The sequence below is a fragment of the Balaenoptera borealis genome, assembly GCF_965194805.1.
Source record: "Balaenoptera borealis genome assembly, chromosome: 1".
Taxonomy (NCBI): domain Eukaryota; kingdom Metazoa; phylum Chordata; class Mammalia; order Artiodactyla; family Balaenopteridae; genus Balaenoptera; species Balaenoptera borealis.
The window spans coordinates 146431974-146459216 of NC_138860.1; the positions used below are offsets into that span (position 1 = coordinate 146431974).

At 35.2% G+C, this 27243-nt stretch overlaps 2 protein-coding genes across 6 annotated transcripts in view; one reads left to right on the forward strand and one right to left on the reverse strand.

The window, feature by feature from the left end:
* Window positions 1–5633, forward strand: part of FYB2 (FYN binding protein 2) — a 137963-nt gene extending 132330 nt beyond the window's left edge. Inside the window, exon 20 of the mRNA XM_082357306.1 lies at window positions 237–5633. Within this exon, the coding sequence (XP_082213432.1) occupies window positions 237–258 (22 nt within the window). The 3' untranslated portion in view covers window positions 259–5633. The remainder of the gene's footprint in view (window positions 1–236) is intronic.
* The window catches only part of PRKAA2 (protein kinase AMP-activated catalytic subunit alpha 2), a 65560-nt gene continuing 42627 nt past the window's right edge, over window positions 4311–27243 (reverse strand). For 4 of the 5 annotated variants that reach the window (XM_082358084.1, XM_082358086.1, XM_082358085.1 and 1 more), the window contains 7 exons: window positions 26934–27027; window positions 26210–26354; window positions 24883–24970; window positions 23242–23466; window positions 15863–16367; window positions 13456–13582; window positions 4311–12188 (listed from right to left, as the gene is read on the reverse strand). In XM_082358084.1, the coding sequence (XP_082214210.1) occupies window positions 11950–12188; window positions 13456–13582; window positions 15863–16367; window positions 23242–23466; window positions 24883–24970; window positions 26210–26354; window positions 26934–27027 (1423 nt within the window). In that variant the 3' untranslated portion in view covers window positions 4311–11949. The remainder of the gene's footprint in view (window positions 12189–13455; window positions 13583–15862; window positions 16368–23241; window positions 23467–24882; window positions 24971–26209; window positions 26355–26933; window positions 27028–27243) is intronic. The other variant, XM_082358088.1, reaches the window with a different exon arrangement.

Consider the following 27243-nt stretch of genomic DNA (forward strand, 5'->3'; position numbering starts at 1 on the left):
TCAGGAAAAGTTTTTCAATATGCAATGCCCTATTCTATAAGGATTACTTGGAAGAGACTATTTTTGTGTCTGCCGCTCCTGAGGTTATCAAACTTCTCTACAGAGCATATTTATAAACATTTTAAAGGAGCATAAAAATATTAAACTGGATAAAAAATTCCCCTGAAGTCTCCTACTCACTATTCCATGGGCCTGTATTTCAAAATGTTTGTCTATTTATTTTTCTTTTTTCTCAGGCATGAAGTTTGGTCACCTTAGGAAGATCAAGATCAAATGGTACAGTCTGCACAAGTGAGAACTAGTTCTAACGTCTCAGTCCTGCCCTACATCAATCAGTTTACGTGTCAGCATGAGATGGTGGAATCTGTGGAAACTTTCATGAGGAATTTAGAGGAGAAAAACAAATCCTCCACATTTAGATGTTGATTTTGCTCCTAAGCAGTTATCTTTCAATGTCTATTTCAGTATCTATTTCAGTGCTGGCTCAAGAGACTGTGAAACAGTGTGTGTTGGCATTCCAGCACTTGTTTAATGAGCCATGTCCAAAGTTAGAAATCACGCCTTATGGCACCTAGTCAGTTGTGCAGATGGTTAGTTTGCTTCTAATGCTTCTAATATTAGTACACGAGTGTTTATAATTTCTAGAAGATGTTGTGCATTTAAATTGGGTGTAATTGAATTCTGAAAAGTAAATAGTATAACTAACATCTTTTAAATACTCCAATTTAAGGTATAATCTCAAAGCAGAAGGACATTTATATACCAATTTTATCACAAAACTAAAATCAGACAAATGCTGCCCAAAATTGGTTTCTTTGGGAATAGTATGCTGGAAAGTAGTTTTTTTCCTAAATTCGCCCAACATTTTGAGAATTGCCTAAATATATTTAATAAAATTTAAATAATATATATGCTGTATCAGTTTAAAATAACCATTTTACTTATTTTAAACAGCAGGATATTATTTTGTTTATGCCCAAATATCTATTAAAATAATTCATAGGTATTTTTACTTACAGAAAGTAAAGAAACATAAATAAGCTGAGCTGTAAATAACATTCTGTTTTTTCAGATGATGTACACTGCCTGTTAGGGTGATTCTGCCCTTCAAGGGTGTGATCCATGGCCTCATCCTTTATACTGTGAGACTATTTTTTAAGCTTCTATGTTCTTTTATCTTCTTTTTCTTGTTCCAAATTGGCACGTGCCAATAAAGGCCAAGCTTATTCTAGAAGACAAGGATCAAAAGTATTCATAAAGTTTAGAGAGGAAGATAGATAGGTACAGAGATTATTACAAATAACAATTATAACACACAACATATAGGTGACACTGAAGCTTGGTCTTTAAACACATGTATTTGCTAGACAAGACACAGAGATGGAAAAATCCATGCTCTGCCTGGTGACCAGGAAGAAATTCAAGGTAAAAGGAGTATAGTGTATCTGGTAGGAAATGGCAAGTGCTGGAATGGGGTAAGTCAGGGCTAGAATGTGACAGAGTTCACATGGACTTTTTTTCCTTTAGAGAGTAGGAACCATTCAAAGGTCTTAAGCAGGAAGACAATGCCAGGTGTCTGGAGAAAAAAGGAAAAAAAAATCATGGCAATATGGGTGACTGACAGATTATGGATGGCAGATTAGAACGAGGAGAGACTAATTATTTTTGCAATATTCGAGGCGTAAGAAAGACCACTAGACCTTAAGACAGCAGCAATAGAAATATATAGTTTCAGGAGCCCCATTAGAGGTAGAAGAAGTGAGAGAGAAAAGGAATTAATTAGGAAGTGACACTGAGATTTCTTTTCTGGGAGATGAGATTAAGGCTGGCACCAAAGAAAGACTGGGAATATATTATTTCTGCTTGGACCCCCCCCGGACTGAACTTACTTCTCAGTGAGAGGCAGGGTGACCAGGCATCAGCAGCCCTCTCCCACACTGGGCACGGTAGAAGGGAGGACATGGGACAGGTATGGCCCATGGGCAAGGTGGTAAGCCAGAGGGAGTGCAGGGCTATGTTGAGCGGACACCATTCCTGCAATAATCCTGTACAAAAGAGGATCAAAACCCACATATCACACTTGCCACCGCACCAAAACATGAAGTATCTTAAATCCTGAGGTGGCAGTGGGACTACATTTTATCTGACACAGGTTTGTCCCATGCACATTCCATCTCATCGCATGGCCTCTTAGTCTAATTAATTCCATGACTCAGCTCTGAGTCTCCATTTCCTCATCAGTAAAGCAGGGCTAATAACACTCACCTTGTCTACTTCTCAGGGTTGTTGTCAGGCTGTAATGTAATAATATAAATAAAAGTGTCTTAAAAATCCTTAATACAAAATACTAAGTGTTGTTATTTTTAGTACCTGGCCTTTTCTGAAGTTGGAAGATGCTGAACATAAAAACAGGTTTTTGAAATTCAAAGGTTAAGACTTGAAAGAATGGCTAGGATGTAATAATTTTACATAGATATACCTAACAGGCTTTTGAAACTGAACACTTTTCTATGCTTTTTGAAGTATAAACCATTTGGTCTAATATAAACTAGTACCTAATTACTATTTATTGATATGGAATACATTTTTAGAAAGAACATTCCATCCACATCGAAGTAGTTGTTTCTATTTCTCTATCAATCAGCCACATTTCTTCCATTCTTTAAATCACGGCACTGAAACTAAACAACTTCACACACTATTTATTAATCTACAAGGTTCTTTAATGTAAACATCATAAAACTAAAGTTTCAGTAATGTCTCAAGCAAATGTCATCTGTCTCCTAGAAACCCTAATCTAGCAGAACATTTCAATGGAAAAACAGTTTCTATTTTACTGTTTAATTTTGCATAAAAATAATAAATCATTAAAGATGACAACACTCTGTTGGATAAAAGCTTACAAAGGGACTTGACCCTAACAGAGGCTACCACTGGGCCTCTCATTCATTTATAGGCCGGGCCACCAGCAACCTGTTAACATGCACCACCAAAGCTGTCCCTTCCTCCTTTTGAGTACCTCTGACACACTTGGTCTTCCAAGTCGACATAGCATTCTCTTGAGCAGGGCCTCTCCCGCACATGTTCAGAACTTTTAAAACATAGATTCTGAGGGGAAGAAGAGGAAGAGCAAAAAGTCAATATATAATGACAAATTCCTAAGAAGTGGTTGTTTCTGGGTAACAGGGTTCGGATAATTTTTTTCAGCTTCTTCAAACTTCCTGTACTCAGATTTGCTACAATAAGCATCTATTACCCACACAATTTAGGGACTAAAGGAAAAAGTATTTGCTAATAAAAACAAATCTGTTCTTCTAAAAGTTTGGATAAAGCAAATTGAAATCTTATATAGCTTGACTTTGATGTGTTTTTAATGAGAGCTAGCATATAATATTTTTCAAAAAGTTGCTTTTAGATATATAAATATGGGAGGTGACCATCATAAGCACATAGGACCACATCTACATTGATTGTTCTCTATTCTCAGCAGCCTTTAGTGTAAAATTTTGTTGTAAACCTGAGGTCTTCTATGGTAAGCAGAACTTTGGCCTCCGTGATCTTCGTGTCCTGGTTTTAATACCTGTAAATATGTTATGTGACTTGGAAAAAAGGGACTTCTTTACAGATGAAATTAAGTTTGCTAACCAGCTGGGCTTAAATAGGGAGGTTATAGAAGTGAGCCCTATTTACTAGCATGGGCCCTTACAATCAGAAGAGGAAGGCAGACGAGTCAGCCAGTCAGAGATGTAGTAAAGAAGAGGCAGGCGACATTTGAAGCATAAGCCCCCTGTCACTGGCTTTGAAGATGAAGGGAGCCATGGACCAGAGAATGATGCTGGTCTCTAGAAGCTGCAAGTGGTCCCTAGCCAAGAGCCAGAAAGGAAATGGGACTGCAATCCCACAGCAGCATAGAACTAAATTCACCACCAACTTGAATGAACCTTGAAACAGACTCTGCCCCAGAACCCTGCCCTACCAATGCTTTGGTTTTTCAGCCTGTGTGACTTGATGCAGAAACAAACAACAGCTAAGCCCACCGAACTTCTGACTTGCTTACAGAACCGTAAGACAATAAAGATTTGTGTTGTTTAAGTCACTAAGTTTGTAGTAACTTCTTATGGCAGCAATAGGAAACTAATACAATGGCTAAAGTTAGAAACTACAGTGTAGAACAAGGAAGACAAAAGTGGACAAAGATGGTATGGAATCTCCAAGGAATCACAGGCAGCAAAGTTCTGCAATGGCTTTGTCTGTAACTATTAATGGAGTTGCAGAATATTAGCTTAATGACTGAACAGAAACAAAACAGCTTTCAAATTAACCAGAGACTTTAATTTGATTTTTTGAAAAAAGCTTATAAGTAATCAGACAGGCTGCTTTTCTCTTTTGTGTTTGTTACCTATGAGTTTGTACAGTGCAAGTATTAACTAGGGAGAACCTGTAACTATGAAATGCTGTGTAATTCAAGAAGACATCTTTACCACACAGTTGCTGGAAGACATTCTTCCCACTGATCATTTAACACTCACAAAAAATACATAACAAACAAAACTGAACTTTGAATCTATGGTTATTAAAACACAAAAGCACTAAGAGTCTGGTCTTTTTTTTCCTCTTCCTGAAATGAATTATAGAAAAATGATCCCAATTTCAACAGTTAAAAAAATTATTAATAGATATGTAATCAAGTGCTTCGGTGGGTAAATGCATCAGCCTATGGGATTTGTTTTCCAAAGATGGGCTAAGAAAGAATGAATGCAAAGTGTTCTTGAAAATTTTTTGAACAATTAATATCCAATCTTACACTTTCTTATGATTGTCATGGACACAACCTAATGGCTGTCAACTTTCAGTTTTGTTTGTTGCACTCAAAAGTCACTGTATGATATTTAAGCATACATGATACAGAACACAAACATTCTTCCTAAAACAACATTAAGATTACTATGCTTAGAGTTCACAGTTCTCTAACAATTTTACATTAAACACTCAAAACATCATACAACCATAGATATTTGTGAATAGTCTGGAGAGAAAGCTGTATTTTGGTACATTAAGGCATCTTCAGCCAACAGTTTAAGAAGTTCTGAATATCTGTTGCAACAAAAGACAAATTTGATATTTGGATATTCAATACTTTCAAGAAATTTTAAAAGTCCCTTAAAATAAGAATACCATAATTTGTAAAACTGTGGTCTTTTAAACATTTTTACCACTATATTCTTACCACATAAGACTTACCTAAAATGAAGATACTCATCCTATCAGTATCAAAGATATCTATTAAAAAAAAGGAAGGGATTTACATTAAATATGATGATAAAGCCTGTATTTTAAACAAGGGCCTTCAGTTTCTCACACACATCTGTGAGGTAGGTTATTATCCACATTTTGTAGATGAAAAAACTAAATGAGGTTAAATGACTTGCTGCTGTCAAGCAGCCAAACTGAGAATCAGATTCAAAATTAGATTTTGTTCTTTGCTCTGCATTATTTCTTTCCTTTACAAACTTTTTAAAGGGTCGAAATATAAAGACTGCTATTCATTGCATTCATTTTAAAAACATGAAAAGGCAGCCAAACTTTTACCAAGGCGACTTAAAAAGTGAAGCAACATAAAACAAACAGAAAAACACATTTAGTGAACAATTTCTGACAATGATAGTGAGGTCTGGCCAAAGGAACCTGAAAACAAACAGGCAAAAGCAAACAATGTGACTGTTTGTGGGGGACAGATTTAAGGAAAAATGAGAGGAATTAGGGAAAAAACACAGTTTAAACAAGTTTTTGACTAATTATTAGTCCTACAATTCAAGAGAAAAGGCACAATTAATTAAGGTGTTTTTGTTTTTTTAGTGGATCTGTTTTTTTCCATCTTAGGAAAATGTTATCTGTCTAGAAAAATGGACTTTCTTTGCAACAAAACTTAAAAAGGACTTTTAGCTGTGAAAAATGCATGCTTAAATTAGCAGCAAAAATTAAATACGCAGTTCTCCTTGGCTAGAATGTTCCTATTCCTTCCTTGAAATTTTATTTTTTTTCTTCAGTCTTTTTTTTAATACATCTTTATTGGAGTATGATTGTTTCACAATACTGTGTTCGTTTCCGTTGCCCAACAAAGCGAATCAGCCATATGCACACCCGTCCCCATATCCCCTCCCTCTTGAGCCTCCCTCCCATCCTTCCTTGAAGTTCTAAATCGACACAAAGTAGCAAACTGCGAATTAAAAAATTCCCACTGTATGAACCCTGTCAAATTCTCTGTATGTTCAAAAGAGTTGTCATGCTAGGATATTCTTCTACAAGCACTTCATTTTTTCCTGGAAAGAGCATTCTGCTCTCGGATTTCCTTAATTGCACTTTTTCAAACGTAACTTAAATTTACTTACCCTGCTTGTCCAAATAATCATGAGCTACTTCCATAACATCTGAGCTGCTTCACATATAAACAGTAGTTACCAAAAGTCACACACACAATCACGGCTGCAAACTGGCACTGCTATGCAGGCTGGAAGTAAGCATTAACATTGGCTCATGAAATTAATACAGCCCCGCAGTTTAACTTCTAGACCCAGCCTGATTCTTATCAGGTTATGACTGAAAAAGTTTAATTAAAACTCAACATAGTCTAGACCGTGGGTCCTGTTCTTTATGTTATTACTGTTCAGTGGCATCACATGCATTATAATTACATAGGGAAAGGCTGGTAAGGATGCCAGCAACTTGCTTAAATAAGATACACTTTTAAAAGCTCAAACATAAATTACATTTCAAATTTTTATAAGGTTTGAAAGAATCCATATCAAGCCAATAATGATTAGGTAGTCTGTGAATAGAAATATACTCTATGAAAATAGCGTCTTATCATCTAATATGCATATAAAATGAAAAATTACCAATCTGTATATGAAATTTAGATAAGCCTAATTTAGATTAATAGTCAAAAACTATGATAATTTAAGATAGGAGTTGGGGCTAGTTTTACTTTCTAAAAAATCTTGTGCTATGAGATTCATATAAATAAAGTTAAAGGAAGAATCATGTCCTAAAAAGTTTCTTCAGTATTTTTTAAGCACCCTCAATAACTTAGAAGTACTTAACAAAAATCAATATGCTAATCATAAATACTTACGATAATTACATCTAGTTAGTACAATCAACTGGTTCAAATAATTAAACTAAAAAATATTCAGTTAAGACTACTTCATGTCACTCTAAGACTTGAAAGCAATACATCTTTATTTTTATTACTCAACTATGCAGATATTTCAGTGATTCAGACTGTTTTCCCCAGAGAAAGGGGGCATATAAAGAGCAGTGATCATCACTGAACACTTGTATGGCATTAAAGCCTTGTGAAGAGCTTTCTGGTCCTGCTTTCTCATCTGGAAAATCGTTAACTCACAAGGTTACCGTAACGTATTAAATAAGTTAATAGAAGATATGGAGGGTCTCTGGATCTAAAAATCACTATTAAAATGTATGGAACACTTCCATCACTCCAAATTAGTAATCTTTTGCTTTATGGCAAGTGCACATGACATTTTAACATGTTTGGTTTTCTGGATGATTTTTACCATTTGTATTCCAGGGGGGCAGCTGTATTTAAAAAAATATTTTAGTATATACCTTCAAAACACCTCGCCAAACAAATACAGACCATTCACACAAGTATAAAATCTCTAAATGTGTAAAAAGTGAGCACTAATACAAATCATATGAAAAGGCAGAGAAGACAGAACTTTAAAGCTGAAAGGTAACTCAGAGGTCTTTTAATCTATCCCTCCCACTTTAGAGGTTACAAAAATGAGGCCCAACACAGGATGTGACTTACAAACAGATTGCACAGATCCCTCATCCAGAATTTTAGAGTTTCTGAGAACTATTATTAAAATAAAGTACATTCCCTATTTTAAGTCACAGAGTGACAGAATGATCAGGTAAAGACGTGCCAAATTGAAAACGTGGAGGTCTTTAAAAAGAAATAAAAACAGACAAAACTGTGAACATGTCTAGCATTTAGATATTGAGATTTCACAGCCATTAACAGGATTTAAATTATTAACCAGTGAATAGATAAACATGCAGTGTCTATGGGAGGCACATTCCAAGATCTTATATTTTATAAATGGAAGGTGCATTGCTTATATTAACTCAATATACTGTACATTTACAGATAAATCCAAATAGTCAAAAAATCTGTAACAGTTGTCTATGATTAACTTCTCAATTATGTCTCATCTAATAAAAAATCAATTTGTATTCCCTGAGTACAAACTGGCTAGGGAATAAGAGAAAGCAAGCCCAGGATTATGTAACTGTCCCAGGAAACCTATTTGCATAAAGGGGAGAATTGTCTGTACTACATATAGCCAATTACCTGACATGGAATACTGTTATTTCTGAATAATTTAGGCTCTTGGATTCTCTTTATAGCTGGCAAGTATCAAGGAATGCAAACACTAGTGGTTACAAAAGTGTCTCAAAAATTTGTTGATCAAAACAAAAGCCCAACTTATAATAGTTTGCCTCCCTCCCTCCCAACATATCTAATTCGGGATGTTGTTTGTTCCTTCATTACAGAATAACAGGAATTAGATCTAAATATGGTGTTCTATATATAAAAGTATTTAGAAAATGTTCACTGACTATACTTTCTGAAAGTAAGAATCAATGTTATTGACTCATTACCCATAGAGCCATAAGCATTAGTTACTAGTCTCTTAGACCATTTTTAGAAGTAATCTTGTTTAAGGTTTTTCAGTTATCCATTCAACACAAAAAAGAATAAATTTTGCCCTCCACAAAATACCACAACCTGATTAAGAAAATCAAGGTGCTATGAAACAAGTTGTAGACATATAAAATTCTACTAATCCAGCATTCGCTCAAGATGAATATGTCTACAGGTTAAAATGAAATTATTCTGATTTTGAACCAGATTCTCTCCAATAACTGATAAGGGAAAAGGAAATCTTAATTTTATTCTTATCTACCCATTATGGCAACCTGGTACAATAATTTTCTTAAAATAGTATTTTTCAAATATGTTTTTTCCCAGGGGATGGTAAGTTTAAAACCATGTTTAAATTAATCTGGGCAAAGCAGGATTAAACAAAGTTAAATGGTTTTCTTTTTTTCACAGAAGGACTGGTCAAAGTCTTTATGCCCACATCCTTTGTCATCTTCAAGCAGGAGAGTAACATGCATCATTTTCCAAACTTGCTCAATGAAACCCCTTTTCCACAGAGCATCTGACAGAAGGCAGTTTGGGAAATGCTATTCTAGAACCAGTATGGACTCCATTTCCATGATATAGCTAAGACTTTATCTGTAGCCTAATAACAGCAGCTCTCCTCCAGAATCTTAACATGAAGAAACTGTTCCTACCCCAGGTCTGTCTACCACATACCACATCCACAATTACCCAGTTTACAAGACTGAAATGTGGGAATTTAGCAACTGATTTCTTTCCCTCTCCCTACTCATTAGCAACAAAGAGTCTCCTATGAAAATGTTCTAGCCCCATTATGCTGGGCTGAGTCTCCTGTAATCTTGTCTCTACAAAGTACTACGCCATCTACATTCACAGAAGAGCTGTGCTCTAAAAACTTAAGGACACAAGAACCCAAACTGTGACCCTTGGTTCTCCTAAAATTCAACAGATGGCTATCAAAATGTAGATATTCATAAATACTGGCAAGAATGAGAAAATAGTAAATAACTTTTTAACTCCTGAAAAACATGACAATCATCCATTTAAAGCAACTTTAATATAAGTTTCTAACATTTGATTCATTAGACTAAAGAAGCTAAAATGCCACTGGATTCCTTCCTACCATTTCTCTGTCTTCAAAATTGTTAGGGATTTTGTCATTGGGAATAAGGAATCAAATTAATTCCTTATTTTGAAGGTCACCCCATTCATAGGCAAGTATTATGAGGTTGTCCTGTTTTTCCCAAAAGAGGTATTTACACATTTGTTGAGGCCAAAATTATGCCATACCTATATGCAGCAGGACTGCTTTTCCCTATAAAAATATTCACAAAAAAGTATCCTTCGATGCCACTAGATGGCAATCTTTCAAAGGTTTAAACTTAACACATCTTAACTGCAACCCCACCCTCTTTCCCAAATTGGCTAACAAGGATTCCTTGTATTTTGATATTAAGAAGTCAGGCTTAAAAGTTATATAACACCATTTTTAAAAAGTTCTGCAAAACAATATGATGTGACACACTGCAAACTCCTGACTCAAAGCTCTTTAAAGATAGACATACTTGTCTTTCATAAACACAAGAGAAATCTGGTCTAACATTCTCATTTGCTTCTTGGTAGAAAACACATTATTTTTGGCAAAGAGAAACCTGTCAAGGCAATGTCACTTTTTGTTTTCAAGAGCTTAGTCTTTTATAGGGTAAGTCAGGTGAATGAGATTGTTAATTATAACATATTAAACAAGACAAATGAATAAATACAAATTCGATAAATTATACATAATTTTAAAATTAAATATTTTTACTAAAACAAAATGTAATCAATGGGCTATTATCTACCCTGCCGTATATAGGTTTTCTGTTTTTTTAAAAGCCTTAAAAAAACCTGCACAAAGCCAAAAAAAAAAAAAAAGTTTGGTTTTTCATTTAAAAGCACTGGTGCGAATACATATATGTATATATGTAAACAACACATATATTTATTCAAGAGAGAATTTTTTGAATGTTTAAGGCTTCCCTGCCCTACCAGGTTCAACAGTGAAAGTCACAGCCTACCAAGCTCTGGAAGTACACAAAAGCCCTTAGGGCCAGAACAGTGTTTCAAACCAGATGGCTAGCAACCAAGATATAGAACAAAGAAAGAGAACCAGAAAAGATGTCAAAGCTGAGTCAATTAGCCACTAAGGATCAAACAATAAACAAAGACAAAGGTGACTAGGGAAGGTGAGGGAGGGGGGTGAATACAGTAACAAACTTCTGAGGAATAATTAGCATTATGGGATACAACAGGACACACACATACACACCAAACTCCTCGCCACCACACACAATAAGGGATCAAAGATAAAGAGTTCTCTTTAAGAGACTGTTGACATTTTGCTTTGTTTCATTTAACTGTCTATTTTATCATGCTTGGTGAAGTACAAAAATAAATAGAGTGAAAAAGAATTTGAGAAACGTAGATTTTGAAGGCATGTTGTAAAATGATATAAGTTTATGAAAAAGACAAATGTTGTTGTAATTCCAGATGTTCCAGTACTGAGTAGAACCTTGAAGGCTCTTAAATATGTTATTCAGGAAAATCTCAAGATAAAACCTCTAGTTGGTTATAGCTATTTTTAAGGAACCTGGAAATGGCCGTTACCTGTTTCAGGACCACAGCCCTTCTGTTGAACACTGGGCAATATTTGCAAAAACTGCTAGCAGAACTTGGTTTCTGAAATTTGGGGGGCTGGTTCTTGAGATTTCAACATTTAATTACTATCTTACTAATGTTTGTGCTATTTTTTAATCTTCTTGTGCATAAACACAGCTTAAAGCCTGCTGAAATTTAGAAAGCAAACTGGATTTATCTACACTCAACAGTAAAGCAAGAAGATGTTGCCAAACCACCCTTTGACGGAGATGGTTCACCAGTAAAGGTGTATTAATCATCTGTAGTGAATCCACAATCTTTGATTAACAATAATCTTCATCAATGTTCACGTATTAAAGATACTACCTATGTAAATTTATCACAGGCAAAACAGAATTACAGATGTCTACAGTAAATAAAATGTCAGACTTTTTCGTTTTCAGTAATTTCAGTGGCGTTGAGTGTCCCCTGAAGACAGTCACAGCTCTCAACCAGTACTGCAGAGTATGTGATATCCATAAGTAAAACAATAATTTAAAGAATATATCTGATTTTCACAGTGCAAAAACAAAAAGATAGAAACTAAGGAAAGATCATCAACGGGCTAACGTAGTGATCAGACTGGCACACATTTCAAAAAAATCCATGGTGTGACTGCCCAGGCGAGGTGGAACTGAAGACGATGTGCTTCCGATGAAGGAGCCCATGAGAGAGCCAGAGAGTGAATGGCTCTCCGCAGTTACAGAATCCAAACTGGATCGCGGTCTGTGTAAGCCAGCAGCAGAACAGGACCGCTGAGGTGTTGAGGAACCAGACCTCTGCTCCACCACCTCATCTGAAATGGACCAAAGAAGTGCAATTTATATGAAAGGTATATTTGCCCGAGCCCTTCCTATGAAGACACCTTATTCAGAATATTAAGTAAACACATCTGAGCAAGGGCAACCTGACAGCAAATGTCATGTTTCAGTGTTATAGGAGCAGGGGTGGCAAAAGCTCTTCCCTCCCACAATCATAGCACACATCACTAACCAATCTCAACACTCCCATACAGTCAAAATGTGACTCCTAAATCCTTCTCAACATAGTATTCGACAGTAACCTTGAAATCAAACTGATATCCCTTTCATTTGAAGAAAGCACACCTTTGGAAGATTATTTTCTTGCGTTGTATCAACAGAAAAGAATCATTAAGATAAAAACAAAAGTTACCATTGCACTGATCCTTCAGTTTACACTGCAACTGCCTAGGGGAAGGGGAAAGGGAAATCTTGTTAAAAATGCAGATTCCCAGTTTCCCAGGACCCATCTCCAGAGATTCTGATTTGCTAGGTCTGGGAGAGTTCCTAAGAATCCTCTTTTTAACAAGAACTCTGGGTAATTTTGATGATGGTGGTCTGGGGACCATATAAACACAGCTATAGTTGATGGCAGTTCAAGAAAAATGTTTAAATGCTGTTGAAAACAACTTCCCTAACTATGAACTCAGTTTTCCTCTGGTTCCATCCAGTAGTGGACTCTTGGTTTATTCTACTTGTATCCCACTTGGGCCTCTGAGTGGAATAAGCACATTTGCTCAGCCAGGTTTGACTCTTGGCACACACTAGGTCCTTGGACATGACCACCTCCCTTGACTCCTCTGCCTCCTGGATGGCGATGGGCACCAAAATCCAGCCCAAATCCCAGGAAAGGTCTATCTGGATACCTTGGCCACCCAAGATGAGAGAAGCTGATGAAGAATGACGTTTAGATATTATAATGCTTACTGATAAAAGATGAATGGAGAAGTGTAACAAAGAATCTAACAACACCAGCTAATTTTAGGTAAAAACTGCTTTCCTGTTGTTCCTTACTTTTCTCCACAGCCAACAATACAAATGACATTTTTTATACCAAGGGAGCACTTCTTTTGGAGAAGTGCTAGATTAGAGATTTTCCACGTCTTCAATCCTTTTTGTTTCACTTACATTTTTAGTTAAATCTAGATTACTTAAAAACCAGTATAGAAGACCTACCCACCATGTCTTTGAGATGGTTTAACATCTTGTCAACTAGTGCCAAGTTTTATCTTCTCAGAGCTCATGCCTGCATGGCTTCCTTACCATCAATGCTTTTAAAGTCCAAAAGATAGCTTCTATTGTCAACCAGGTACAGCTGTAAGCTCATTTTCACATTATTGCCAGTCACTGGATTTCTTCTTCTTACACGTAGATGGTATGCATTCACTACCTAAAATGAAAAATCTTTAAGGAAAAACATTCAAAATAACAAACTACAAAATATCTCCCTTATTCTTATTGCAAAGAATAATATCAAAACAAATAACTGATAGAGGTGGGGTAGAGAGGGAATTCCTGAATGATTTTTTTTTAACATTACATAGTAGCTTAGTATTTATTTAATCCCACTAACAGTACGTGTACAAGTTAAAATTCAAAGGGAACTCAGAGACTCTAGAGAGTCCAGCCTTCTTTCCAGATATGCCTCCACTCTAAACCATCAGTAATATATTGGTTGCCCAAAGGTATCAACTTGGATACCTTTACCTATGAATATAGAATAGACAGAAAAAGGACAAATAACATGTCAATGGTTTGAATCAGGCACTGTTAACAGGTACTGCCACAAAATTTAAGTATCGTAGCAATCTCGTAAAGAAGATACTATTTGCCTTTTGAAGATAATAAAACCGCAACTCAGATAAAGAAGATTCTGGTTTTCAAAACATCTTATCAAATTAGTTCCAAAAATTTCTCAGTAAGAATTTTAAAGACATTAACATCTCCTTTTTAACTAAATAAAACTGCTTCGGAAAAGGGAGATCTGTTTTTTTTTAAATGGTATTAAGGAAATATTATTTTGTTTATTCATTCCATGTACAAATAATGAAATAAAAACATGTCAAATGAATATTTACATGATATGTTTGAAAATTTTTTTCTTCCATTAGAAGTACATTCACACTCTTGCACTGTTGGTGGGAATGTAAATTGATACAGCCACTATGGAGAACAGTATGGAGTTTCCTTAAAAAACTAAGAATAGAACTACCATACGACCCAGCAATCCCACTACTGGGCATATACCCTGAGAAAACCATAATTCAAAAAGAGTCATGTACCAAAATGTTCATTGCAGCTCTATTTACAATAGCCAGAACATGGAAGCAACCTAAGTGTCCATCATCGGATGAATGAATAAAGAAGATGTGGCACATATATACAATGGAATATTACTCAGCCATAAAAAGAAACGAAATTGAGTTATTTGTAGTGAGGTGGATGGACCTAGAGTCTGTCATACGGAGTGAACTAAGTCAGAAAGAGAAAAACAAGTACAGTATGCTAACACATATATGTGGAATCTAAGGGAAAAAAAAGAAAACAAAAAACAGGTTATGAAGAACCTAGGGGTAAGATGGGAATAAAGACACAGACCTACTAGAGAATGCACTTGAGGATATGGGGAGGGGGAAGGGTAAGCTGTGACAAAGTGAGAGAGTGGCATGGACATATATACACTACCAAATGTAAAATAGATAGCTAGTGGGAAGCAGCCGCATAGCACAGGGAGATCAGCTTGGTGCTTTGTGACCACCTAGAGGGGTGGGACAGGGAGGGTGGGAGGGAGGGAGACGCAAGAGGGAAGAGATATGGGAACATATGTATATGTATAACTGATTCACTTTGTTATAAAGCAGAAACTAACACACCATTGTAAAGCAATTATACTCCAATAAAGATGTTAAAAAAAAGTACATTCACAGTCCTCAAGAAAGGAACAAGAGTGAAAGATACCTGAAAATGAAAAACTGATTTTTCCCCCACATATACTCAAATAGAATTGAAATGAATTTGAGCACTAATAAAAAAGTAAAATGTGGGCTGAGAATAAGAAAAATATACCGCAACTAAGGACTAAAAGAACAAGCCAAATAAGACAGATTTTTCTCAATTTACAGAAAAGTATTTGTTTACTGAATAAATATGTTCTGATGGTATAATTTGTATCAACCACTTGCTGTTACAGCTACTGGCAAAAAGAAAAAAACCCTCCCTTAAAAAGGAGAGAGAAAAGTAAAAACATAGTATCTTTGAAGACACATGACTTTTTATTGTTATGATGCATGCTGAAACAGGTTTTCAAGAGATTTCTCAAGAGATTAAATTCTCTTGAATTCAAGAGATTAATTTCTCAAGAGATTTCAAGTTGATTAAAACTTTGTTTCTCAGCCAAGAATGCTATTCTATAATTAAAAAAATACATAGGTCCCCAACACTGACAGTTCTTCATCCTTACAGAGATTTGTTTTGTTTTGTTTTGAATGCACATGGTACATTATTGGAAAGAATGGGATTTATCAGCCAGAAGCATCAAGACCACTAAATTCATATCTAAATCAAAACCAGCTTTTTTTATTGACCTTAGTACTCAACTCAGCAGCTCAGAGCAGCTTACGACACAGAAAATGGCTTCTACAAATGATCTCCATATACTACAATTTCCTACCTTCCATTCAAAATCCAGCTGCTTCATAGCTCGGTAAACTTCAGCCATAATGTCATACGGTTTGCTTTGACTTCGGATTCCAAGATGCCACTTGGCTTTTTTCACAGCTAAAGATTTGGGCTTAGTTGTATTCAGTGCATCCAATGGACATCTTGCTTTAGGGCTGTCTGCTACAAGAGGTGGCATCCTTTCTGGATGAGGTTTCAGGCCTGGGGGAATATGCATGGCACTATCATCCATAAAAGAACCAGTTGGGGGACTAGAGGCGAGGTAGAACTCACTGGCTTGGTTCATTATTCTCCGATTGTCAATGATAAGATGATAAGCCACTGCAAGCTGGTCTTGAGGGTCACCACTATATAAACTGTTCATTACTTCTGATTCTGTACACTCAAATTTTTCACACACTTCTTTCACAGCCTCATCATCAATGACGTTAGCATCATAGGAGGGGTCTTCAGGAAATAAGTAACTGGGCAAATCTTGTTTAAACCATTCATGCTCTCTAGGAAAAATACCACAATACACTATTGTAAGAACATGCTTTGGCAAGTCCCAAACAATTTAGACATGGGGTAATACAATATAACAGAATCAGAAAGACCTGGTCTCTAGTCACTTACTAGCTAGGGGACCCTGGGTAAGTTGATTCATCCCTGCTCTTGAATAACTATGATTATTCAGACTTGGGTATTTGGCTGACATTTTCTCAAAAATAAATGAAATGAGCCTGTCACGTCAAAGGAAACAACTGGCAATATTTGTTGCCAATCATAAAATTCAAGCTTTCAAGCAAAATGTTAGAATTTTGTATAATTTGTGTCTGTCTCCATGAGTTTGACAGCTTCTCAATACTTAAAGACTTCTACTTTTATCGTGAAGAGGATAATGACTGTAATTTGATATTATTTAATAAAATGTGTCACCATTTGGAACATCAGTCTACCTCAATAACCCAATATTTTCCATATGACCAATGCAAGATGTCACAGAATCATACATGGGCAAAAGATCCACTCAAAATGCACAACAGACCAGTGGATTTTAATGTAATAAAGTACAGAAGTTCACTGATATGTTTTCTTATTTGATATTGCAATTAACATGTTAAGCTTTGGTTTAATATCAAAGAAAAATATATGTAACTATCTGAAAGGCTATGAAAATGTTCCTCCCTTCCCACCACTTATTTGGGATCTGATATTTTTCCTAGAGTTCAACTAATACAACATATTGCAACAGATGACTGAAGAAACAGATAATGAGAACCTAGCTGCTGTCTCTGATTTAGAGGATTTGAAAAATGTAAAATAAAGGTACTCTTGTCACCATATTTTCTTGTTTTGGAAAATAAGGTTATTTTTCAAAAGAGACATATTATTCAGAATAACATGTAGTAGGTTTATTATTATTAAGTGAATTAAATATTTTTAAAATTTCTGAGTTTTGATTTCTAATATGATATTGATAAATACGACCTATATTTAAAAAAAGACTCTTTGGAGTCCTCCATTTTAAGACTGTAAAGGGGTACTCAAACCAAAATGTTTGAGAACCAGTCTCCTAGATCTTATTTTCTCACTCTTCTGGGCCTTTGCACATGATGTTACTATTGCCACCCTAGAATATCCCACCCCTTTTCATTTAACTAACATGTACTATTCCTTCAAGATTGTGTAAGCATTGCTACATGGTAAATTGGGCACTCCCTAAGCTAAATTTAGCTCAGTATATATTTTACCTGAATGCCTTCTATTGACTAATTCATTTATGAATATTTACTAAGGACATAACCGTGGAAAAAAGGCACACTCCTTCTCACAGAAATTATATTCTAGCTGAATACAGATTAAACAAACACTCTCAAAAATGAATATATAGTTACAAATATAAAAATCCTGTGATAAAGATTATGAGTGAAAAGTACAGGGTAAAATAAGAGTATATAATTCAGAATGGGAGGTAGGTGATTAAGGAAGCCACTCTCAGTAATACTTAAGCAGATACCAGAATGACTACAAGTCAGCTAAGCAGAGCTGGGGAACAGGTATCCTCAGCAAAAGAAACAATATATGCAAAGACTCTGAGATAAGAAAAAATTTTGCTATGTTCAAGGAACTGAACTGAGGCCACACTCATGAAATCATAATGAGTTACGGGTTGGAGTGGCAAAAGATATCAGGTATTTCTGACAGCTGTAGTCTATAACAAAGGTTTCTGGATGAACCTATGGGTGATGAAAATAACTGAAAGATTTTAAGGAGACAGGCGTGACATGATCTAATTTGCATTCTGTAAAGATCATTCTGCTTGTGATAAAGAAATTGAATTGAAAAGATAAGAGTAATAATGAGGATGAGGAGGAGGATGCTAGTGCAACAGCCCAAGTGAGAAATGATGGTGTGCCAGGCCTTGAGTATATACACAGAGATGAAACTTCTACAGCCTCTAGTAGATGATGCTATTATAACACTCATACTTTCTTATAGTTGTTACAGTTTATTTTCTTAATCCTCCCCACTAAACTGGGAACTCCTTGAAACAGGGACCATGCCTTATTCACCTGCATTCCAGGACCCAGTACAGAGTAAATGCTCAATAAATGCAGAATAAATGATGAATAGCCAATGAAGTAAAAAATGAATTCATGTGTTTAATTGCTATATCATGATAATAATAAGCACTTAAATAAATGTTTAGTAATAAAAATGACTGGTGAATACTAATTTTTTCAAAAGAAATAATAGAAAAAATAAATTGTTACACATCTAACGTTTTTAAAATATCAATGACAAATAGGGAAGATGAACACTTTTGAATGAACTCCAAAAATTCATTCTTCCATAACAGAAATGAGGTTACTAGTAAAAATTGTCAAAATCAACTTTTTCAGAACTCTGGAAATTAACCAAAGGCCTGTAATAATCTGAGGAGTGTTTGTTTAAAAAATTGGCCGAGTCTCAGTAAGAACAGTGAGATTTGTGACACTTTAACACATTTTTGACCAGAGACGTATTGCAGCCACAGGTGTTAGTTTCTGCAAAAGTCCCCCAGTCAATAAAGTGTTAAGTTACTCCTAATATCCATCTCCTTCCCCCATTTCTACGGTAGCCTTGAAAACCAACAGCCTCACAATCATTGTAGCCCCAAAAACCAGCATCTAGCAACCACTGGTGGGGGGATGGGGAGAAGAATAGGTTTAGAGTTCTCCAAAAGTCCTATCCCAAGAGAACTGTCATTATTTGACATGGCTGGCAGATCTCTGGAAACCTCTACACTCAAGCCCTGCCTTCATCTGACCTGACTCAGAGCTCCCTCTAAAAAGCCTTCTCCCCAGAACATTTGTCAAAAACAATCAATGGCAACTGTCTAACATCCCAGCTGCTAAAAGCAGCAATAAGAGTTGGAGCAAACAAGAAGCTCATCAAAAAACTAAAAAGGAAAAGTTAGAGAAAGAAATTCCAGAGGGGTCCTTGAAATACTCTTATATAATCCTGGGACTCACAAATGCAGGGCTGTGTTCATTTCCAAGAAAGGCCCTGATTTCTCATCACTGGTTGACTTTGAGGCCCTGTGCTAGCAGGAATGAAGACTAATGCAGAGTTATGAGCTTTTCATTAAAGCACTGAAGACACACCCCAACATGCACACAAAGTCCCTCAGCAAAGGCTGGGAGACTTATTAGATCAAGGCCTTTAAGGAAAGCTTTGTCTAATAATTAGCTGACCATTAAGCTAACCAAGCAGAGACTTCAGTGGCCACCCATGACAAAGAATATAGACTTATGGAATTAGTTCAATAAAATCACTTAACAAACAAGAGCAACAACAACGTACAACACTTACAAATTCTAGGCACCTATGCAAGAGGAATAAAAACATATGACCATTTAAAAACCTATACATGAATGTTCATGGCAACATTATAAAAGAGCCAAAAAGTGGAAACAACTCAAATATCCATTAAGTGATGAACAGATAAACAAAATTTAGTATATCTAAACAATGGAATATTTTTCAAGCAAAAAAGTAACGATGTACTGATACATGCTACAGCATGAAAGAACATTGAAAACATCATGCTAAGTGAAAGAAGCCAGACTCAAAAGGCCACATGCCATATGATTCCATTTATATGAAATGTCCAGAAGAGGGAAATCCATAAAGACAGAAGGTAGATTAGTGGTTGCCAGGGGCTGCAAGGAGGAGGAAATGGGTATAGAGTTTCTTTTGGGGATGAGAAAAATGTTCTAGAATCCAAATTCAGGAGTCAATTTCTAAATTAACTTGACCAAGGTAAGCAGTAACCAGGATGTTTATGAAGGTTCACCTGAGACAAAATCAATTCATTTCATATGGGTTACTACACAGCCACCAGAAATTATGTCTTTCTGTCACTATTGCCTAGTACCTGATTTTGATATATGACTTAAGACTAAATGAGTTATGATGACTACCAATCAAATTTCAGAAACTTCACAATGTGTGCAAACTTCTTTAAGTGCAGCTAAAAGGTCCTTATATATTCACTTTAAAATAATATTAATAGCTAATATTGTATGCTGGGCATTATTCGAAAAGCTTTAATTACATTAGGATGAATGTTTGCAGTTTCTAATATTCAACTGTGTTTAGATCTACAGAAATAGTAAATTCATATGGTTCAACCTAAGACTATCCTCCAAACAATTCCACTATATATGATGTACCTAAAGCATGAAGAGTTATAAGGAATAAGCCAATAGCTAGTAAACAAAGAATCAGAATTTGTAATTAGACAGTTGAACTTCAGACACTCACTTTTAACCACAATAACATTAACAGTAATACTAAGCTTACGGCACTTAAAGATGTGATTTTCCTGAAGACAATGTCTGTCTTGCCTACCAATATATTCCCAGCACCTAGCATAGGACCTTAAACAGAGTAGATGTTAAATAAATAAAAGCAAAAATGATTAAATGAACGAATAAATACTGAGATATATTTTCTAACCTCCAATAGCTTACCATCTTAAAATAAAAAAAAGATCTGTACAAAAATACAGGCATACCTTAGAGAGATTGCTGGTTTGGTTCCAGATCACTGCAATAAGGCGAATATTGCAATAAAGCAAGTCACCAATATTTCGGTTTCCCAGTGCATATAAAAATTACATTTAGAGTATACTGTAGTCTATTATGTTTGCAATAGCATTATGTCTAAAAAAGCAGTGTGTATACCTTAATTAAAAAACACTTTATTGATAAAAAATGCTAACCATCATCTGACAACACAAGGTTCCCACAAACCTTCAATTTGTAAAAAACACAGTATCTACACAGCACAGTAAAGTGAAGCACGATAAAACTAGGTGTGCCTGTAACTATAAGACAGAATGTGGTAACATGAGAGAAATATACCATATCATGGTATGTTGGAGAAAGGATGGATGTCATAGAACTGGTGTGCCAAGCTGGATTAGTGGAAGTAGTACAGGTTCTGAATCAGGCAATTTCTGAGCCCTACTTCTGCCTGCCTCTTATTAGCTGGGTAATTTTCACAAATACAGATTTACTCAAAACTTAGTTCATATCAAATGCACAATGCCTAGAACATATTAATACTTGGTCCCTAATTTAAAGGAACCTAAAATTTAATAGGGGCAAACAGATACATAAATCGAAACATAACCTTTCTAAGCTTCAGTTTCATGGTTTGTAAAATGAGAATAATAATAGTTACCTATTAAGAATCAATGTAATAAAATATGTCAAGTATCTAGCAAAATGCCTGTTATATAATAATCGTTCAATAATTAGTAACTCTGTTGAACCATATTTTGTCAAATGAAGAACTCCCAAACATTAATAAACAGAATATGGATAAATTAAAAAATGATGAAAACTATAAATTCAAGTTATTATTTTAAGTACAGAGATGGTTGCCACTATTTTATACCACCTACATATGTGTAAATTAACTCATCCTAGTAGACTTTTATTTACATTTTTCTTCTAAAGCTTGTAAATATACAGACACCTGTTTTAATATAACAGAATCAGTACTTTTACTATTCTAAATGTATGTGCTGATACAAACAGGTGCAAGTATATATATATTAGCATACTTAATTTTCTTTTCTAAGGAAAAGCCAATTAAGTGAACTATTTATTCTAAAGGCCTATGAACACAAAAGAGTTTTTCCCTGCTAAGTCCATTTCCATAACTAAATCTGGTTCTAATTTACAATTTTACATTTTTATGTATGAGGCCTGGAACACTAAGAGAGGCTGGGGGAAGAAAACAGTACACGAATGCAACGGGAGTGCAAAAGAGATCAGCAGCAGTCACAAAAACAACTACCTCAGGCACCATTTAAATATTCCAAGAGTCATATTCTGGCTTATGAAGACAAGGCAAAGTATTCTGGAAAGATGTCAAAAGAATGCGTTTGCAAATAAATACCTGATGAAATGTTAGGTAAGAACAAAAAACCCTCTAAGAAACATGACTGATAAATAAAAAGTAGAAGGCAATGAATCATCCTGACTTGTGTGTGCTATATAAAGGTCATATTCACAGTAACACCAGCAACTGCACTTTCCAAAGTTTCTCACATAACAAGAAATCCTTCTCAGCAAACCCACTAGCAGCTATTTTTGGATTCAAAATCTTAGCAAAACTTTTTATGGTTTATTTCATCAACCGTATGTAAAATATATAACTCTTACCCTGTTTTTCCATTTGAACCTTATTCAAATACTTTCTGAGTGTATACTATACTTCTAGGCCTTCTAGCACTGTATATACAAAGATGATAAGACACTCTCTCTACCCTTTTATAGTTACAAGAGAGGAGAGAGATACACTGAAAACAACTAGATACAGAATGAGAATGAAAGAATGAAAGCATGAACAAAATGTGGAAATCACAGAAGTAGAAGCAACTAAAACTGCCCAGGAGAATCAGAAGTGATTTCACAAGGAAGGTGATAAGTGAGCAGAATTTTAAAGGATGAATGGAAATCTTTCAGGTCCAAAAATGCAGAAAAGGCATCAGAGGCAAAGGGAATAATATAAACAAAGACATGAGGCATAAAATATGCATTATGTTTGAGGAACAAGGAAAAGTTCAGTGGCTGAAGCTCTGGTATAAGGGGTACAGCATTGAGCCTTTACTAGGAAGGGCCTTGGATGTTTTGCTACCTAAACTGAAAAGTTTGGGAAACAATCTGAAATATTTAAAAGTTGAGTGACAGGATCAGCTTTATGTAATAAGGAAAGTAAAATTCGTATAAAATCAAGTGTTACAGTGCATAACATAAAGCAGCCATTCAGGTAGTGGTACTAATATTAATACTAGAATATGTACTTAATAGCAGCAAAAAGACTATTCACCTTATGTCTTTGATAGTTGCTCGTTTCAGGGGGTCAACCTGTAGCATATGCATCAGGAGAGTGGCAACGGAGCGATTGAGATATTCTGGGATATAGAATACGCCCCCTCGGATCTTCTTAAACAACGTAGGCACATGCTCATCGTCAAACGGGAGGGTGCCACAGAGAAGAGCGTACAAAATAACACCGCAGCTCCAGATATCAACTTCAGGACCCGCGTACAACCTAGGGGGAAAGATGAGAACACACACCTGAAATGCAAGTGCCACTTCCCATCCACGTGTACCCTGTTTCTACATGTCCCTATATACACAGTATAGACTCTATATGTATTGCTTTCCAAGGTCTTTAGTGAAGTCCGTGGCTGTTCCCCAACACTCAATGGTTGTTCCCCAGAAAGAATAAGTGGTCTAACCAAATACTATTCAAATTTCCCAAGAGAAAATAGTATTTTTGTTTTTTTGACACAAACTAAACTGAAGTTACTAATTGACTAATTAAAAAATATGAAACTTTCTATGGTTGATTTTTGACAGAAACATCGAAGTGGATGACCAGAAACTTGAAGAAAAGCAATACTATACGGTGTATATGCTAAATCTTCTTACCATAAAGCTATTAAAAGAAAATGCATATATAATAGAATGTTTATGCCTGGCACACCTATTTTAAAGAATATTTGAAATAGTAAAGTACCTAACTAGTCCTACTGCAATCTCTTTCACAGTATTCATGCTGTATCACATTATTCTGGGTACCTACTACTTTCATTCTAACCACTTGGTAGCCCCTGGGACTAAGATTACCTTTATCCAGAAAACCTATGCCTAGAATGTTATTCCTTTTTCCTCTCACCTTTCTACATTATTAAGATTCCCCTGATAGCACATTACCAAACTCAAACCTAAGTCTGAGGTAACAAAGTAGATCTCTACAATTCCAATTAAAAAAATACACGCCATTTCAATAAAAATTGCTGTCCATTATTTACATTGTTTGCTGTATAGTCCAAACTGCTATATCTGCAATAATACCTTTTCTTTATTTTCTCTCATAGAATTCTGTAAACTTTTAAAATCAGACATTGGTCACCATAGAAGACTTGAATTTATCACTGCAATCTGTATAAACATTTAAAAAATGTACCAATGAGTAAGTTACATGAATAATTACAGAGTCTTCTCTTGCACAATTAACTTCATGAAATGACAATACTGTCCCCCCAGAAAACCTCATTCTTCTAAAGACAAAACATAAAAATAATACTCTGTATGCTTTATAAAAGAGTACATACAGAATTATTAAAGGACTGTGTCTGAGAAGAAATAATGACACTAGCTTAAATGCAGCAAATGCTTGCTCTCCTAGATGCAATTTTCTAAAATGAAAAAAAGAAATCAAGTTTTTTTTCAATTTTTAGTGGAAAAACTCCTTAAATACATTCATAACAAAATCGAAATCAAATGTTTTAAAAAATTGTTTAATATAAGTAATCTCTCTTCAACAATAGAAAAATTAAAGGGACAATATGTTTCTATTATGTTAAAAATCGTATCTTCCAAAGAGAATATATTATAGTTAAATGTTATCAGAATGAACAAAGCATTACAAAAAGCTTACTCTTCACTGATATATTATTACCTGCCTGAGATGACTTCAGGTGCTGCATAATTTGGGGAGCCACAACTAGTTCGCAGAAATTCACCATCTGACATCATATTAGATAATCCTGAAAATAAGAGTAATATGTTTACCTGGTGCTACATATGTTTAAAACTAAACATAGATAAATGCATAAGGAAAAACATCAAGTCTGTAATGCCTCACATATCATAATGTTTATTTTAAAAAGCAGTAGAAAGCATCTGTTGGACTAGAAAGACTCCATTTCAGAGTGCTCATACATGACAAAAAAGCCAAAGCACACCATGCCTAAGATCAAAATTAAACTCCTTTTCTAAATAAGAATGTTGATTCACTTCACAAATATGAGGTTATTCTAAATTGTATGAACTTTTCCAAACATAAAAGCATCAAAATATTATTTACCCATTTTTGCAAATGAAAGAAAATAGAGACTACTATTACTTTTTTATACTCTGCTTTCAAAGGCATTTTTAAAAATCTCTAAGTAGAAATCAGATAGGCTCCAACTTATAAACATTACGTTCCAAAAGTTTTTAATTTGGAAAGCTTTAATTCAACATAGAAAAATATTCCATTGAACCAGAAATCTAGTTGAACTACAGCACTAAATGAGCTTTGTGATTTAGAGAAGGAAGAGAAATAGGAAAATGACTTTCCTGGCTTTTAGATTAAAGACAAGGTACAGACAAAAATTTTAAATAAGTAATGCTGAACTCTGATACCTTTTCATCTCTTTCTATAATCTCTCACTTTCTAATCCTTTCCTCTACTATGGCACCCTGTCCAAGTATGTTTATCCCAGAAAGTGTTTGGTGCATAAAAATTACATTTTACTCTCTTATTTTACCACCAACAAAAACTCCTATTCTTCTACCAAGTTGTTACATGTTACCCATAGTCCACTGACATTCCTCCTCGATCAATTCAGAAGGACTACAACGCTCCAAAACTGCGTGCCAATTTTCACGTACCTCCATTTAAGTGCATTTATCAGGGAAAGTGCCCATACTTTCATTAGATTTTCAAAGGAGTTTGTGGCCCTCACAGAAAAACAGTTAAGTCTCATTTCCTCAGGAAGCAATGCAGATTGAGTGGATTTACCTTGACGCAAGCCCTCTGAATGTCTCTAGAAATACTTGCATTTTTAAAAAGTGGTTTTAAATGAATAGAGCAAGCTAGTGTGCAGACTGCCCAACTAATCCCTTTTCACGGTATAGGATTTACATCAATGAAGTTGAAAGTTCTTAGTTCATTAAGAGTTGGTCCTGACACACTTGCAAAGGCAGCTAGCACACTTCTAAACAACCCTGGAGTTACATACCAAAATCAGCTATCTTGGCATTCATGTGTGCATCCAATAGCACATTCTCTGGTTTCAGGTCTCGATGAACGACCATATGCCTGTGACAGTAATCCACAGCAGACAGAATCTGCTGAAAGAGGCGCCTGGCTTCCATCTCTTCAACCTATCAGGTATAAAAGAAACTGCACTAAGAACATTGGGACATCGACATAGCAAAAGTTTTAGTTTCATAATCAGCCTAAATATAACTGAGTACGCTAATCAGAACTGTGCTAGAATTCTCAACAAATGAGACAAACAAGCCAAAAACTTGCATTCAAGCTCAACATGTCAATCAACAGGTTTTTCTTTGCTGCTAGGCAGTTCATTTTCAATTAATATTACTAAGTGTGCACAATGTTTCAGGGAATCAACAAGTAAAACATAATCTAAAACAGAACTTACGTGAAATTGCAAAGAAAAGGAAATAACTGAAGCTTCAACATGATGTTATGGAACTGATTTTTCATTTTGAAAAGCATAGGCTTTTCACGTTGGCAATTAAGTGGAATATATTTCCTAAAATCAGTATTTCATAAGGTGTACTTTTTAAGGAAAAATATATCTAATACTCTGTATGTTTAGTTAGACATTATTACAGAAGCAACCCCGACTCTGAAGATACCTTTGTGGTTTGCTATTTCTCACTACTTTCTTCTTTTTTAGCTTAAGGGCTTATTGTACTAAACAGCATGTTACTCACCCGGCCATGTTTACAGATGTAGTCAAATAATTCACCACCAGACACATATTCCATTACCATAAAAAAATCTGTTGGAGTGCTGATCACTTGGTATCTTTTTTGTAAATGAAAAAATTTAATAAAAAATGTTACTTTAACCAGAATCAACCTAGTACATCCATTCTTGCTATAAATTGGTATTCCAGTATTCTACAATATTTTAAGATGGCAACAAATTATATAATGTTATCAAAATAATCACAGAGCTATAAACACGAAGCTTCACAAAACTCAATTACTTCCTAGGGCTTATAGACTTCCCTTCAGATCC